Raw genomic sequence first — 17,413 nt, 5'->3', positions numbered from 1 at the left:
GTCCTTGTAGATGAACTGCTGAGAGGTGCCATTTCTTCCTGTCCGCCAAGCGGAAGATGGGTAACAGCACCTGGTTAAGTTGGGGCGATCGTGAGCCCTGACGGTTGAGACATCTGACCACAACGGCGCTGTCCAGAGTAAGACGGATGTGGATCGAAGGACGAGGAGACAGTTTCTTCAGAGTGAGAAGAACCGCCATGGCCTCCAAGATGTTGATGTGAAAAATCTTGAATAGGGGAGACCATGTTCCTTGAACTTGTCACTGGAGGGAGTGGCCTCCCCATCCTTCTAGCGAGGCATCCGTGTGGATGATGACCGACGGAGGTGGTGGTTGAAGAGGAACTGATCTTTTCAGGTTCTTTGCCTCCGACCACGGCTTGAGGAGTGAGCAAAGCCATGTTGGCAGAGGTCTCTTGAGATCTCTTCGAGCGATGGATGCGTTTTGTCTCCAGACTCCCGATGCATCTTTTAGCTGTGCTCGTAGCACTGGGTCTGTCACTGAGGCGAACTGTAGGGAGCCGAGCACTCGTTCCTGTTGTCGTCTTGAAATCCATTTGGATTTTAGAGGTCTCTTGACAGATCCGGCTATTTCCTTCCTTTTCTTCAGAGGGATGGAAAGACGGTGTGACTGAAGGTTCCAATGGATTCCCAACCGTTGAAACTTCTGAGCTGGAGACAGTCAAGACTTTTTGGTGTTGATTTTGAAACCCAGATGTTCCAGGAACTGGGTCACCTTTCTGCAGGCACGCGAGCATTCTTCTGACGATGTCGCCCAGACCAGCCAATCGTCTAGGTAAACCATCACCTGGACGCCTTGGATGATCGTGTCTGCGAGCTTCGTAAAGATTCTTGGGGCCACGTTGAGTCCGAAGGGCATAGCCCTGAAGGCGTATTGTCTTCTTTGAAGCTTGAATCTTAGGTAGGAGGAAGCATGGTGATCCACTGGAATGTGCCAGTATTCGTCCGCCAGGTCTATTGAGACCGTGTAAGCCTTTTGAGGCAGTAGGGCTCTTATCTGTTGAAGAGTCAGCATCTCTAATTTGTTGTTCGCAATGAACTTGTTGAGAGGGGACAAGTCCAGAATGACTTTGAGTTTGTCTGAGTCTTTCTTGGGAACACAAAACAGTCTTCCCTGGAACCTGGTGGACTTCACCCTCTTGATCACCTTCTTGTTCAAGAGTTCTCGGACATATTCTTCCAGGATGGGGGTTGAGGGTTGGAAGAATTGGTGGAAGACTGGAGGTGGTTTTACCCAGCTCCACCCTAGTCCCTTCTTGTCGATGCTGTGCGCCCAAGGATCGAAGGTCCAACGATCCTGGAAGAGGCGGAGTCTTCCTCCCACCGGAAGCACTTCATTGCTTCTGGTTTCCCGAGGGTATACCACCTCGGCCGCTTGCTCCCTTCCTCCTCTCCCTCTGGATGGACGACGAGAGCCTCTACCTCTGGGGTGAAAGGTAGTGAATTGCCTTTCATAGGCAGGGGTGAAAACTGGTGACTGGGCCACCACCAGCTGAGGGACCAGCTGAAATGTCTGCTGTGGTTGACCCACTAGCTGGGGAGTAGCGGGTGCCGGAAACTGGCGTTTGGCCTGACGCTGCTGGGGTCGGGGCTTGTTGAACTTCTTCTTAGGCTGTGGACCCTCATCCTGAGAAGATTTCCTCTTTCAGGACATGCCCCACTTATTGAGAAGGTTCCGATTCTCAGTGGCGGCTTTGTCCACAATCTCTTTCACCAGGTCTACTGGAAAGAGGTATTTGCCCCAGATGTTGGAGATCAGTTTCCGGGATTCGTGTTTAAGGGTGGCGTCCGCAAACACCAACTTTCTACAGGCTCTTCGGGCCTTGATGAAGCTGTACAAGTCCTTCAACAAGGTCGCAAGGTGGGTCTTTGCAAGAACCATGTAGTGGTCCGGGACTCGAGTGTCCCCAGCCATTGTCTCAAGTTGTACTTGAAGAGACAGAGAGGCGGCCAGCCTCTCTTTCGTGTCCTGTTCCCGATGCAAGAGATAGTCGGTGAGCTTGGGTAGGTCTTCGTTAAACTGACGACCGGCGACGTCAGCCTCCAGCTTTCCAACCGTGAAGGTAAGCTGGATGTCCTTCCAGCTTTTATCATCGGGAGGTAGGGCGAGGGTGAGAGGCCTACATTCCTCCAATGTAGGGCAGGGTTTTCCTTCCTCCACCACCTTTAACACAGAACTCAAGGCCTTTTCCGCGAGGGGAAAGACCATGGTGGGAGGAGCAAGAAAGGATGGGTGTTTCTTGCTCAGCGCCGGCATTTTAGAGTTGGTATATCCTCTGCTCTTGAGGCAGTCAGCCAGCATAGCTTGAGCCTTGGCGTGGTCAAACACTATGACCTCCTTAGGCTCGGTCTCCTCCTTGGAGACTGGTTCGGACTTGAGACGGATGTAACAGTCCGGGTAGGCGTCAAAGCTAGGGTAGAACTCCACCTCTTCAAGGGGGACGGCACCTAGCTTATCGTTGATAAAGATGCGTCCAGTCGTGATTGGCATGTGTTTTGCATGCCTCCAGGGATTGGTCACTGAGCAGGGGGAAAGATCCCTGACAGAGATCTTCTTTGGCTGCTTCTTAAAAGTCATAAGCTCCCTCTTGAGGTCTGCATGGCCCTTGCGGAACTTCTCATCCAGGAATGCCACCAGAGCTTGGATGGTATCCTGGGCGCCCGGTACCACAGGTTCAGAGACCACGACGTAAGTCACGGAGGGCGCACGGGCGACCTCGTCGTTAGAATCAGGGGCCTCCACCTGATCCTCTTCCTCTTCTTGACCCTCCATCATGAGGGTCCTTTCGGTGTTTTCGGACACATCCGACATCCTCTCCACCTCGTCGAGACGACACTCTTGGAGAGCGGCCGCAACATCCAGTTCGACCGTTAGTTGGACGCCGGGGATCTCATCCTTAGGGATAACGGCATCAGCAGATGCCTTAGGGAAGAGCATGGGTCTCATCTTCTCACTTGGGAGATAGGGGCCCGTGGAGTTTTTCTGAAACCCGCGCACCCACTTGCGCAGTTTCTCTCGGGCGTTATCCCTAGCCTCTGCTGATGGAGGGTTTTCGAACGCCTCACCCAGCAGACCCTTGCAGACGTTACAGGCCTGCGGATCCCAGTAGCGAAGGTTCCCCTTCGTGACGGAACAACCGGCGTGAGTCCGGCACGCCAGGTGACCGTAGAAGTTAGGGCGACGAACACCGCAGAAGGTGATCTCACACTTCACATACTCCTCCTGTAAAAAAAAGAGGAAATGAGTATTAGGAAGTCAATACAAACATGACTTACATTAATCTTAAATTAGAATAAGTTAGTACACTTATAATATAAGATTCCAGTGTGTGTAGGCTTAGGATAGGTAAGCCGGAAAGAAGGTAGGAAACACACATATTTGCGCATCCCGCCCAGCCAATTGCCGTGACCCCATGCTGTAACTAATTCCAGAAGACCTTCATGGGCCTTAGGGGTAGGAAAAAACATGCGTGATGGATGAGCCAAGCTTAGGCTTCCTCTAGGGAATTAGGTACAGTAAGAGGGGGAAGCTGAATCCAATCAGTGTATAAGAAAAAGGGGGGATAAGCTAGGCCCCCTTATCAGATTAGGTCCTGGCAAGAGACTGCACATGGAAGCGCAGAATATGCTGGAAAATTTTTTTACTGTACAACTATAAATAATAGTTTTCAGTCTAGGGTATAACTATACCATAGGTGTACTGGCTATTATCCATAGCTGCACAATATTAGCTGCCGGCACGGGGCCGGCAGGAGGGAGGAGTGACTGTCCACTGTAACGCCAGGAATGGTTGCACCAGCAGTCTGGCGGCATGCCGGAGCCTCAACTGGCGCCGGCAGGTCCCCGTCAAGGATGGACCCTTCCCAGCCATCAGTCTATGTGGCAGAGAGGGTGACACCTTAGGTGATGGCAGATCGCCGGCAAGCCGGCGGCCCCCCGCAGCTGGCAGGCGGCCGGCGACGGTAACCGACACTGACATCATTCAATGAGACAGGTAGGGCACCGAAAACTCTAACGGCTGGCGCCGGCAGAGTGGGGGCGGCAGTGGTCCAGCACTAAGAGAGAGAGGGATAGGATAGGAGGAGAGAGAGGGAAGGGTAATAACCAGTACCCAATCCAATCTTCCTCCGGAAGGAGTGTTCAAATGAAAGGGAGGGGTACTCCTTTTCATCCGGCGGCAGAGAGCCGGCAGTCGGCAATGTTGCCAGTGGCGGCCCAAGGGAGGGCCGAAGAACACTCAAGAAGGGAGGTCCTCCGCCGGCAGACCGACCGACGAATGCTAACCCATAGTTCGACTATATGCGGGCCGCACAGCAGTACGGACCAACCCACGAAAGGACCGAGCCGAACCGGCAAGCCACCGGTTCTCGGTGGAGTTGTAGGACGGCGGACAGGGGTGTGGAGGCTAAGCCAACACCAAAGGGATAGAGGGGGAGGGAAGAGGGTCTTGAGGGGGAGTGTAGGGGGCAGACGAAGCTCCCACTGGCACTCCCAGAGGTGGGGATTCAGTTCAGGGCTAGCCTATCTAGGTAGGAAGAGTCCATTCTCCAGCCTAGGGTAGGTTAGCACAGAGTACGTACAGCATTAATGTCCTGTCCTAAACTATAAAGAAACAGAATCCCATGGACTGCCTAACCTAGGCTAGGTGAGCTTGTCTCCCAGACTAGGAAGGGCAGGGGGAGGACAAGTCGCTAGGCCACAGGGAGGACGGGACTTAACCCAACCAAGTGTGGACTAGGGGGAAGGGCAGAGCCCCACCACCTTCACCCTCCAGCAGGAACCAGAAGGAGAGTACATTCTCCTAATGGGGAGCTGGGGGCGAACGACTAGTACTCTGAGGTTCTGTCCCAGACTCAAAGCGCATGTACTATGGCAAGGAGTGGGGTAGGAAAGATCCTAGCCTAACCTTACCCGAAAGCATATCGAGGTAAGGAGGGGTAGGATGTAGCCTAGGCTACCTCAGAGGGAGGAGATTACCTTAGGAAAGGTAACTGGGGAGGTAAGGGAGTATACAATAGCCCCAGCATTAGGTTAGGGGCAAGGGAGACGACTACCAATATCACCAAAACCCATTGTATACTCCCTAGAAGGTGAAATAACATCTGTGCAATCACTGAATCTTGTTTGTATAAATGCCTATGTCTTCATTCATAAAATAACACCAGGAACACTTATTATATCATGCAAGAAGTAAACATGAACACTAGGCTATCGAGCCTAGGGGCTAGGCTAGCAATCTAGCATAGGGTAGCTTAACATAGTTGCCTAAACGAATACTAACGCATAATATAACTCACTCCTACCAATGAAGACTAAATAACTAATGAAGTTATTAGTTATAAGACCGGGAAGATTGTTCTGGCTAACTAAATAAAGCATGCGAGGCGAGCAACAGCGTCGAAACATGACGCCTCCGGTCGGGGCACAGCTCAGCCACAAAACACAAGATTTAAGGATAAAAAGTCGTTACTTTACGGCTAGAGCTTATTTATACAATACAAGAATATGGTGCTGTACTCAACTTTCCAGAAGAAGGCGAGGCTGAAGATTGCGACATGATGCGATAAAATAGCAAACACTGGGAAAAAAAACTCTGTCAGGAACGCTACAGATACAGGAATGAAGCAGGCGGATGTGACGTAAACCAAGATGGCGGCCAGCTATTGCGGCCGTTTGTTTACATTGCAAGGTACCGTAACAGTAACGCAGGAGGAGTGTTTTGTAACGGCTCCTCCTGATACTTGTCACACTTCCCCCTCGAAGCGTAAACGCTATGTGGGGTGCAGATAGCTATGTGGCCTGCCAAGCATACGTCCCGTTATCATACGATATACTAAAGGGAAACCTTATGGGTACTCACGCCAGAAGTTAGAATTCTGTGAAACCTTTAGTTTAATTCTCTGGGAATATCTACTGTAGTCACATATACCCTCAGGAAGCTACTGAAGGAACTTTCCATCAGGACGTCATGGCTTTTATGGCGTATGACAGCGGTCCAAAATGGCCACCTCCGGTGATGGCTCTGCTCCACAAAACACATCTAAATTATGCTAATTTGACTGTGATAAGGGAGCCAAAAATTATACACAGGAAAGATTAAATACTCAACTTTCCAGGGAATGAAGATGCTGGAGATTGCATTGTAATAATCCTTTATAATAGTAACAACACCGAGAGCGAGTGGGAGAAACACTGTGCTTAATTCGCTACTACAAAAGGAATAGTATGCCGGGGTGGTACCGGGAGGGGATCCACCGGGTAACCTTGATAACGGCTCCCCTTCAATTTCGCCACTTCCCCCTCAAAGCGAAAACTCTATTCGGGGTGAAGATTGCTATGTGTCGTATCAAGAAATACGTCCCCTGATATTATGTGATATCCTTAAGAGTTATATTAAGGATACAAGTGCCAGGAGTTAGAATTCTGGAGACCTGTGGTCAATTCTCTGGGAGTATCACTGTAGCCAAATATCCCTTAGAAAGCTGCCTAAAGGAACCTTTCATCAGGATGACATGGCTGAGCCCAAAAACAATAATAATAATAATAATAGTAATAATAATAATATTCTATTTTACTACTGTATATTACACCTTGGATTGGGAAACAGGTGAACCTTGGAGAGCTCTTAGGAACGTATCTCAATAATTATAATAGAATTCAATGGGAAAATGCACTTCGATGAACAAATTTCTGCTTATTGAACATTTCTTCAGGAAAGGAACTCCTTCGTATAGGACACTGGTGTATTCAGCAGTGGCAGAATCAAAAGTGAAGCTCTCTGGCTGAGATAGGAGAAGGGGCTCCTCACCAGCTAAATAACCCCAAAGTTTCAACGACCATCTCCAGCTCGCGTTGAATTGATCTCCCTAATAAAAGGACGAGGGTTTGTATGCAGTGTAAGAGCGAATGCTTCCTAACTCTCCGGAGGAAAAGCTGCTGAAGGAGTTTGGCTTCATAAACATTAGACCAAATATGACTACAGTACACTGATTCAACATGAAGAAAATAAGCCCAATCTAAAGTTTCACTTACCAGTACTTGCATATTTCTCCCTCCTCGGAATTACAGTTTTTCCAATTTTATCTAACATGTAGAGATGAAAGAGATATGGATCTTTTTTCTGAAAAAAAAAAAAATAATTAACCAAGGAAATCTTAAAATCCACTTCAATTACTTTTGTTCAAAACAAACCCCTCAATCATACATAGACTCCATCAGTTGTGGTTTTCCAAGACACATCAATTCACTAGCCCTATGAATGGCAGAGTGAGAAATTACTGTACTGTACTGTTCAGCGACTCATTGAGATAAAAAAAATAAGTTCCAGAAGTTCTCCCTCTTCTTTCAACTGATTTCTCTAATAAAGGCACTAAAACAACAATTGAATCAAGTTTCATAAGTAAATAACCATTTAAACTCTATAACCATGGAATTTTCAAACTAAAACTAATATCAATAATACTTACCTGGATAACTTAGCTAGCCCTGAATCCCAATAACGCTCCCAAATTTTTACCGATACCTCCTATTCTGTACCGCAATAGGTGGAATGAGAGTTCACTCAATACTTTCTCCAGTTGTGTAATACAGTACCAAAAATGAGGAAGGATGGGTGGGACTATCAAAATTATCCGGATAAGTATTATTACAGTATTAATTTTAGTTTGAAAATTCCAAATTATTCAGAAGTATTATTAATATTAATTTTGAATTGTAAATCTCAAATTATCCAGAAGAATTATCAATATTAATTTTAGTTTGAAAATTTCAAATTATCCAGTATTATTCACATCAATTTTACTTTGAAAATTCCAAATTATCCAGAAGTATTAACATTAATTTTAGTTTGGAAATTTCAAATTAATAAACATACCTTAGGATACTTTATCTAGCCCAATTATCTACATTAATGAGGAGGAGGAACTAGTAGAATTTCTCATTTTTGAATGGATTAAGAGGATAAGAATAAAGCAAGAAAAATCCAAAATTAAACCTAAACAATTCTTACCTGAAGCAGCAGACTGTGACAGAGAAAGCCAATTAAGAACTGAAGGTCAGTCCAGATTAAGGTAGGTAGAAACTAGTCGAAGTGTAAAGGACACACTCCAGTTCCAGCATCCTTTTTGAAGAAGATGATAAAAATTGCACCTGACTAGAACGGCACCCCAACATCAAAAAGGGCATACAAACAATATGAGATACGAGCCCACCTCCGAGCATAAATTTGCATTGAGATACAAGCACAATCTTGAGATACGAGCATGCTTGCAGATGATAATGCTAGGTGGCTGAGCGTTTTGGAGCACTCAAAGCCCTTATCACTCGTTCAATTCATCGACTTCTATAGACATCTCCCATGTTGTGTTTGCATTATTTACAGGATTTTTACTGTATTTGTGAGCATTCTTTAAATAAGTGATGAGTCTTAAGAGAGTAGTGGTAAGGTTGGCAGCGAGAAGTAAAAGCGCAGGATGACGATAAAGATGAAGCATGAAATTATCGAGAAATATGAGAATGGTGTCAGCGTGAGTGAGTTGACCCAGCATTAAGAGAGGAGTACATCAACGATATGTACAGTCCTCAAACCGAAGGATGTTATCAAGGCATAACCATCAGGTCTAAACTACAGACTAATATAAATGATGACATGGAGAGGCTTTTGTTGCTATGGATTAAGGTAAAGCAGCTGGCAGGAGATAGCATTACAGTACTGCGATAATCATCTGTGAGAAGGCCAGCACAACCTACAAAGATATGAAACTAAGGGAAGCAGCTGAGGGTGAGGAGAAATCAGCAGGGGGAAACATTTAAAGCTAGTAGTGGATTGTTCGATAATTTTAAAAAGTGAACTGGGATCTATTCAGTTGTGAGGCATGGGGAAGCTGTGAGCTCAGATGTGAGAGCCGTGGAGAAGTACGTTGAAAAAGGTTACGTCTCCCAACAAGTCTTCAACTGTGATGAAAGGGCCTTTTTTCAGAAAAAGATGCCACGAAGGACATTCATCATGGCTGAAGAGAAGAAACTGCTAGGCCATAAACCCATGAAAGATTGATCGACTCTAGCCTTAGGTGCTAATGCCAGAGGTGACTACAAGATCAAAACAATGTTGGTATATCACTACGAGAACCTACAAGCTTTCAAGAGTCAAATGATCTTGAAAGAATACCTTTACATGATGTGGCAAGCTAATACAAAGGCATGGAGTTGTTACCAGGCATTTTTTCGTGGAATGGGTAAATCTAGGCTTTGGTCTGGCAGTCAAGAAATATTTGCCGGAAGAAAATCTGACATTGAAAGGTCTTCTCATCCCTGGCCACCCTCTTAGTCTTAAAAATGACATTCTTGATGAAAATTATTTCACTACGGTCCTCTATCTACTCCCAACACCACTCAACTCCGCTTGCCCATAAACCAACAGGTCATTTATAATTTGCTGTACAGAAAGTCTTTGTTTAAAAAAATGCCTTGACCTCATAGATAATACCATTTTAGCTTTGTTCATAATTTGAAAATTACTGATGATGCAGGGCACGGTGTTTAAATTCAGCATGGAAGAAAATGTGGCCAGATTCTGTAAAGATATTTCAAAGAATTTGCTCCACAGCCTGACCCCAAGCCCATTGTGTTGGAAGACATTGCATCTCTAGGAAAGTCCACGGGGCTGGAAGTAGATGAGGCAGATGTCAAAGACCTTGTCAAGGAGCATTAAGAAGAGCTCACAATTGACGAGTTGATCGAGCTGCAGATGATGCAACATTCAGATGTGTAACAAGAGATTCGTAGTGAGGAGGAGGAGGCCGAGGAAGAGGAATTTATTTCTTCAAGGGAGATTAACAAAGTGTTGGGTAAGTGGCAAAATGCTTCTGATTTCATTGAAAAGGAACAACCTGACAAACTGTCTACTGATCGTGCTTCAGCTCTTTTTAACAACACTTGCCTGTCTCATTTCCACAGCACTTTGAAAGGGAGGCAGAAACAAAGCTCTTTAGACAGGTATGTTTTTAAAAGGCCTGCAGCAAGTGAAAGTGATGCAAAAAGAGCCAAGACAAGTGAAGAACAGTAAAACAATTACATATCAAAAAAGGAGAAAAAGTAGAAAAAAATTGGTAGAAAAAAATTTAAGCTAAGTTAACCCTTTTACCCCCGTGCTATTTGGAAATTTCCAACCCTTAACCCCCAAGGGTTTTATTTTTCAAACACATTTTGCAGTATATTTTTTTTAAATTGCTCTAACAGCCTTAATTTTCGTCATAGAGTGGTCAGGTTGGTCTCATTCTCTTGGAAAATGCCTGAAGTTTCTCAAAAAATTATCAAAAATATACAAAAAAAAATGTAAATAGCATTTTTTTGCAAGGACGTACCGGTACGTCCATGGGGGTAAAGGGATGAGTTTTGTGAAACGTACCAGTACGTCCTTTGGGGGTAAAAGGGTTAAGCTAAGTTCAATTAAGTAATCTTTTAAGCTTAAGTATTATGCTACTGTATGTGTAGGGAACAGTGTTACATATGGTATGGTTAAATTCTCTCCCCTTGTCTTCCTCCCTCTCTCCTCCTCCGCATACATCGCCGTTTGCCGCTATCGTCTGTCACGAAAGTAAGAAATCCGTAATAAAACATGTTTTTTCTATTGTTATTAGCATTGATTTAGGTGTCTATAGGGGGCTGGAATGGATTAAATTTTTTTTCAGTTCCTGTATTCTACATAGGAAAAACTGAATTAAGATACAAGCAAATTGACTTCCAAGCTTGGTCCAGGAACGAATTATACTCGTATGTAGAGGTATTACTGTATTTCAGGCCAAGAGCAACACAATTCACCAAGGGAAGAAAGATTAAAAACTTACCTCTGATTTCGTATATTTTCATAATATTCCTTACAACTTATGCAAATCCAGCAGGTGAGGTGGCTCCTGACTGAATTGAAAAGGGAAGCACCGGCATATCTCGAGAACTCCATGAAGAAGAATTCAATGGGTTGCTCAATGAAAGACCAACGGATTAATGGCAATCAAACTTGTTTAAATAAAGAACCACTTACACCAGTAATTGTTATAAAAGAACCCCACAAACACACAAATGCTTGACGGAGCTATGAGTAAAAAAAGGGTAATTGAAATTAAAGAGAGTAGACCAGCTGCTAACAGCTCGACTGCTCAGAAGTAACTGCAGAGAGACACACACACACCCAGATTGCCCAGAGCTTATCTCTGGCCAGGGGCTCTTAGCCTAGTAGTCAGAAAGAGTTGAGTGAACCCTCGTTCCAGCCATCAGTGTTACCAATGGTGGTACAGAATAGGAAGTACAGTATCAGTGTTGCCAAAGTGGTAAAGATTTGACAGGATAATTTGGATTCAGGACTAGATAAATTATCCTAAGGAGATGTTTATTAATAAAATAACTACCGATTAATGTATATTAACTGCTAAAATTAAAACAAAGTATGATAATGAAAAAACATTTTCCAGATAAAAATTTATCTCAATACTTGACCAATATTCAAGTTAACTTAATACCTTGAAGCCAAAAAATTCAGCATAAAATAATTTTCAAACTGATAAGAGTGGGTCTTTGACTAGCTTTAGAGGATGATACATAGAAGTGTTGTTCCCAGTAGAACTCGGAACCCAATTGAAGTATCTATTATATCAATTCAGTTTTGAGTACACCACAAGGAGAGAAGGGTGGCGAATTGATCTAAATATTGATTAAATAAGAATATAAATTATTGTTACAAAAATCTTATTTATAAAGGTGATCTGTACTTGAAAGGTTGGCAAGATTGTTTAGTATGTGTTTTGTGTTGTCAATGGTACCAGTAGATTGGGTTTGTGCGTGTAATGTACCATTATGTAAGGGTAAGGGAGATGTGCATGAGTGTTGTAATTCAAGGGGTATTAGTTTGTTGAGTGTAATTGGAAAAGTGTATGGTAGAGTACTGATTAATAGGATTAAGGATAAAACAGAGAATGCAATCTTAGAAGTACAGGGTGGTTTTAGAAGAGGTAGAGGTTGTACGAATTAGATTTTTACAGTTAGGCAGATATGCGAGAAATATTTAGCAAAAGGTAAGGAGGTGTATGTTGCGTTTATGGATCTGTAGAAAGCGTATGGTAAGAGTTGATAGGGAACCAATGTGGAATGTGATGAGGATATATGGAGTTGGTGGAAGGTTGTTGCCAGCAGTGAAAAGTTTCTACAAGGTAGTAAAGCATGTGTTAGGATAGGAAATGAAGTGAGTGATTGGTTTCCGGTGAGAGTGGGGCTGAGACAGGGATGTGTGATGTCGTCGTAGTTGTTTAACTTGTATGTTGATGGAGTGGTGAGAGAGGTGGATGCTCGAGTGCTTGGACGAGGATTGAAACTGGTAGACGAGAATGACCATGAATGGTAGGTAAATCAGTTGTTGTTTGTGGATGATACTGTACTGGTTGCAGACGCGGAAGAGAAGCTTGGCCGATTAGTGACAGAATTTGGAAGGGTGTGTGAGAGAAGGAAGTTAAGTTGAGATTTAAAGTGGGTAAGAGTAAGGTTATGAGATGTACAAGAAGGGAAGGTGGTGCGAAGTTGAATGTCATGTTGAATGGAGAGTTACTTGAGGAGGTGGATCAGTTTAAGTACTTGGGGTCTGTTGTTGCAGTAAATGGTGGAGTGGAAGCAGATGTATGTCAGGGAGTGAATGAAGGATGCAAAGTGTTGGGGGCAGTTAAGGGAGTAGTAAAAAAATAGAGGGTTGGGCATGAATGTAAAGAGAGTTCTGTATGAGAAAGTGATTGTACCAACTGTGATATATGGATCGGAGTTGTGGGGAATGAAAGTGGCGGAGAGACATAAATTGAATGTGTTTGAGATGAAGTGTCTAAGGAGTATGGCTGGTATATCCCGAGCAGATAGGGTTAGGAACAAAGTAGTGAGGGTGAGAACAGGTGTAAGAAAGGAGTTAGCAGCTAGAGTGGATATGAATATGTTGAGGTGGTTTGGCCATGTTGAGAGAATGGAAAATGGCTGTCTGCTAAAGAAGGTGATGAATGCAAGAGTTGATGGGAGAAGTACAAGAGGAAGGCCAAGGTTTGGGTGGATGGATGGAGTGAAGGAAGCTCTGGGTGATAGGAGGATAGATGTGAGAGAGGAAAGAGAGCGTGTTAGAAATAGGAATGAATGGCGAGCGATTGTGACGCAGTTCTGGTAGGCCCTGCTACTTCCTCTGGTGCCTTGGATGACTGCAGAGGTAGCAGCAGTAGGGGATTAAGCGTTATGAAGCTTCATCTGTGGTGGATAAAGGAGGAGGGTGAGCTGTGGCACCCTAGCAGTACCAGCCGAACTCGGTTGAGTCCCTTGTCAGGCTTGGAGGAACGTAGAGAGGAGAGGTCCCCTTTTTTGTTTCATTTGTTTGATGTCGGCTATCCCCCAAAATTGGGGGAAAGGCCTTGGTATATGTATGTATGTATCTTACCAAACATTCATACTGTTGAGTTAAACATTAAGGATAGTGGGATAGGGGTGAACCATTAGGTTGTATAAAAAAAATCCCATCTAAGCATTATTAAAATCCCATCAAAGCATTATTAAGATAGGAAATAAATACCTGCCACGCTGATGTCCAAAATGTTGTCCTTCAATAGAATTTACTTAACGTAGTCTTTAGTGGATGGTAGGGGAAAAATAATAACCCAAAATGTAGAAGGCTAGAAATTACTATATATACATACACTAGGAACTCTAACCACAACTAAAAGAGAATCCATTTCTCTGTAACTTTTGGATAGGCTAGTCAAATATTTGGACTTTTACTTGACCATAATTTTTCATCTTCACAACTGGGGAAAGTGATTATTTACTTTGTAAGAAAAGATAGTAATCAAGAGAAGGAAATTTTGCTATCAAATTCTTATAGCCTACATTTACTAATCTTTTGTAAAAAGATACACCTGGGAAGGAAATACACTTATAAGGCTTCTACAATCTATCATGAAACAGGAATGGGCTATCCAAACAGCCACTACTTCCACCATGAGCATTCCAATAATAAGACATGGACTAATCTTGAGTGGGATGTCATCTGGATCCATATTATGTAATGTATATAAATATGAAGTTAGAAGAATACTATTTGAAAATTTTAATAACTCATCTAACCATATTTACCAGATAAGAAATTTGCCCAACTAGAATGAAATAAGCAAACTGAATACTTATCATTCAAACACTGGAGGTACTAAATGAATAAGTATTCATTAACAGATGCTTCAAGGAGCTGACCTTCTCATTGAGAAATAAATGTGATGTCAGTCAATATGATAAATTCGGAGATAATCTGTATTTTTCTTAACGATAAAAACCTCTAGCTATTTATTAGGGGGTATTACTTTCGGCGAAGCTGAAAGGACGAACCATTAGAATTTAGCGAGGGTTAACTACCCATTCCACTAGTTACCCGCTTACTACCCCTCCCATTCACACACTTGTGATTGAGCTCACTTTGCTTGGAGGTAGGACTTCAAGGGGGATAAGGTCGGCGGGTAAGTTTGTATAAATATCTAAAGGTTTGTATCATTAGGGAGAATACAAATTATCAATAATTTTTTCATTTGTTCTGTAACTGGAATACAAGCCTACTCTATTCATTAAGGGTGACTCACCCATTAGAGGGGTGGACATCCCTCCCAATCTGGCTTTTTTCCTTTATGGGGGGGGGCTCCTTTTTTTGAATAAGTTGGTACCAAATATAAGGAGTCCCTAACACCTCGCTAAACCTTGCTACGCAAGGTCTGCGGCCTATGCAAGCTGCGTGTTGAGATAAGCAGTAAGACTGTCAAGGTAAAAGTTATTCAGCCTTTGTAGGATTACTGTTGTAACCGAGACTTCCCCAATACCACCTCGCAAGGGTAAGGGGATGCAACAGCATTGACACGATACTAAGTACACAAGGAAGCATGGTTTACCTGTAATGGTTTGAGGTCAGCTTGTGCAGAAAACTAAGGCTGCTGCTTTACCCATGAGAGGGGAGGATGAAGAAAAGAATAAGAGATAGTCATACCTTTTCATTCACACAGACTAAAAATGGGTAACAGTGCCCTCAACCTTCTGCTACTTGTCCAATAAGGAGATTGAGGTATAACAGCTAATGTGCAGCCACCACAGGGCCGATAGAGAACATATCAAGCCTCCTGTGGGTTACGTCTTGCAGGTAGTGGGCTGTGAACGTATTTTGACGTTTTCACGTCCCCGCCTGTAGAACCTGCGTCATCAAGATGTTTCTTTTGAAGGTCAGGGACGTAGCTACGCCCCTGACATTGTGGGCTCTGAGGCGACGTGAAGGAGGAGGATCTGGATTCAGGGCATGGCCTATGACCCTGCAAATCCAAGCAGACATTGTATTCTTGGTGATCCTCCTCTTGTTCCTCCCTTTGCTAACATAGTGAAGGCAATGGGGACTGGATGCTGCTGTTCTTTTGAGGTAAAGCCTCAAACTTCTCACTGGGTAGAGTAAGAGATGATTTAGGTTGTCTGTTACAGACCGGAGACACAAAAGCCAGAGAGAGTCGAATCAGGGATCCGCCATCCCCAGATTCTGAGACTTGGCAACAAACTCAGGGATGAAACTGAACGTTACCTCTCCCCATCCCCTTGAATGGGCAATGTCGTATGAAGTTCACCGACTCATTTGGCCGAGGCTATATAGAGCAGGAACACCGTCTTTTAAGTCAGGTGGTGATCTGTTGCCTGGCGTAATGGTTCGTAGGGAGGCCTCTTTAGAGACCGGAGAACTCGAATCACATTCCATAAGGGAAGTCTCACTTCAGACTGAGGACTGGTAAGTTCGTAACTCCGTATGAGTTAGGAAAGTTCTAGCGATGAGGAAATGTCCATTCCATTCAGTCTAAAGGCGAGGCTTAAGGCTGAGCAATAGCTTTTGACCTCCGAAACTGAAAAGCCCATTTCTTCACGTAAATACACGAAAAACTCCACTATCGCTGGGATAGTGGCATTGAGACGGGAGATACCCCTACCATGACACAAACCAAAGAAGTCGTTCCACTTTGCCTGGTAGACTGCTGCTGCTGATTTCCGCAGATATCCAGACATCCTGTTCGCAACTTATTGCAAAAATCCTCTCCGAGTGAGATGCTAGATAGTCTCCAGGCGTGAAGTTGTAGCGAAGCTACGGCTTTGTGGAAGAGGTTGGAGAGTGGTTGTCTGAGTAGATCGTGTCGTGGAGGGAGTTCTCTTGGAGACTTTATGTCAGGAGTTTCAGATGGCTGGAAACCATTCCACACGATGCCATAGTGGATCTATGAGGGTCACTGAAAGATTGACCAATGTTCTGGCCTTATTGAGCACCCCTCTTCATCAGACATCGGCGTCAATTACCTTAGATGTCAGGATGCTTAAAAACTTTAAATCAATCTTCATCAGACAGAATGGGGGGGGGAAGCGTAGTCAATGTTGTCCCACCGTTGTTGGGATGCATCTTGCCAGAGACTTGTGAGCTGGGACTGGGGAGCAGTACAACGGGAGCCTGAAGTTCAGGGCCATTGCGAAGAGATCCACAGTCAGAGAACCCCATAAAGTTAGGACTTTGTTGGCTACTAGATGATCCAAAGACCATTCGGTACTCACTACCCGAGATGCTCTGCTCAGGTTGTCGGCGAGCATATTCTCTTGCCTGGAATGAATCTCAGCCCATCTCTGTATCTCTACTGCTAGATGGGATAGGGGCTGCGAAAAAGTACCTCCCTGTTTGTTGAGGTAAGCCACTAATATGGTGTTGTTGCCCATCACCATCACTGAGTGGCCCGTCAGGGACTGATGGAACTGTTGAAGGGCCAGAAAGCCGGCTTTCATCCATAAGAGATTTATGTAGAATTATTTTTCTGACTCTGACTGTGTGGTGCAGCACGTGGGCCCCCCACCCTTCTTTTGAAGCATTTGAGAACAGTTTCAAATCTGGGCGAGGACAAGAAGATCTATGCCCTCCTGCAGATCCTTGTCTGACACCCACCACTCGAGGTCCGTCCGGTCCACTAGTCCCATGGGGATCATAGTGTCCAGGATGTCAAAGGCTTGATTTCACCTGGACTTGAGACGCCACTGAAGGGATTAAATCCTGAGACGGCCATTGGGAACTAGACGGGCTAAGGATGATAAGTGCCCGAGTGGACATAGCTACTTCTGGCTGGAAGTTCTTCTCATCTGAGAAAGGGTCTTACGACCTTTCTCAGCCTCATTATCCTGTCGTCTAATGGGAAGGCTTTGTGAAGATTGGTGTCTATAATCATACCTAGGTATACCAGTCTTTGTGTAGGAAGCAGGGAGGACTTCTTGAGGTTTACCATGAACCCCAGATCTTGGCAAAGCCTCAGATGTATGTCTCGGTGTTGAAGAAGGGTTGACACCA

General features: G+C 44.4%; 1 protein-coding gene across 1 annotated transcript in view; it reads right to left on the bottom strand.

Moving 5' to 3' along the window:
* LOC137656666 (uncharacterized) overlaps positions 1–17,413 on the bottom strand; it is a 327,800-nt gene that overhangs the window by 200,580 nt on the left and 109,807 nt on the right. Inside the window, exon 5 of the mRNA XM_068390839.1 lies at positions 7,051–7,138. Within this exon, the coding sequence (XP_068246940.1) occupies positions 7,051–7,138 (88 nt within the window). The remainder of the gene's footprint in view (positions 1–7,050; positions 7,139–17,413) is intronic.

This window comes from Palaemon carinicauda, chromosome 17, assembly GCF_036898095.1.
Source record: "Palaemon carinicauda isolate YSFRI2023 chromosome 17, ASM3689809v2, whole genome shotgun sequence".
NCBI classification, from domain to species: Eukaryota; Metazoa; Arthropoda; class Malacostraca; order Decapoda; family Palaemonidae; genus Palaemon; species Palaemon carinicauda.
The sequence above is the reverse complement of the archived record's forward strand: the minus strand, read 5'-3'. Positions and strand labels throughout refer to the sequence as shown.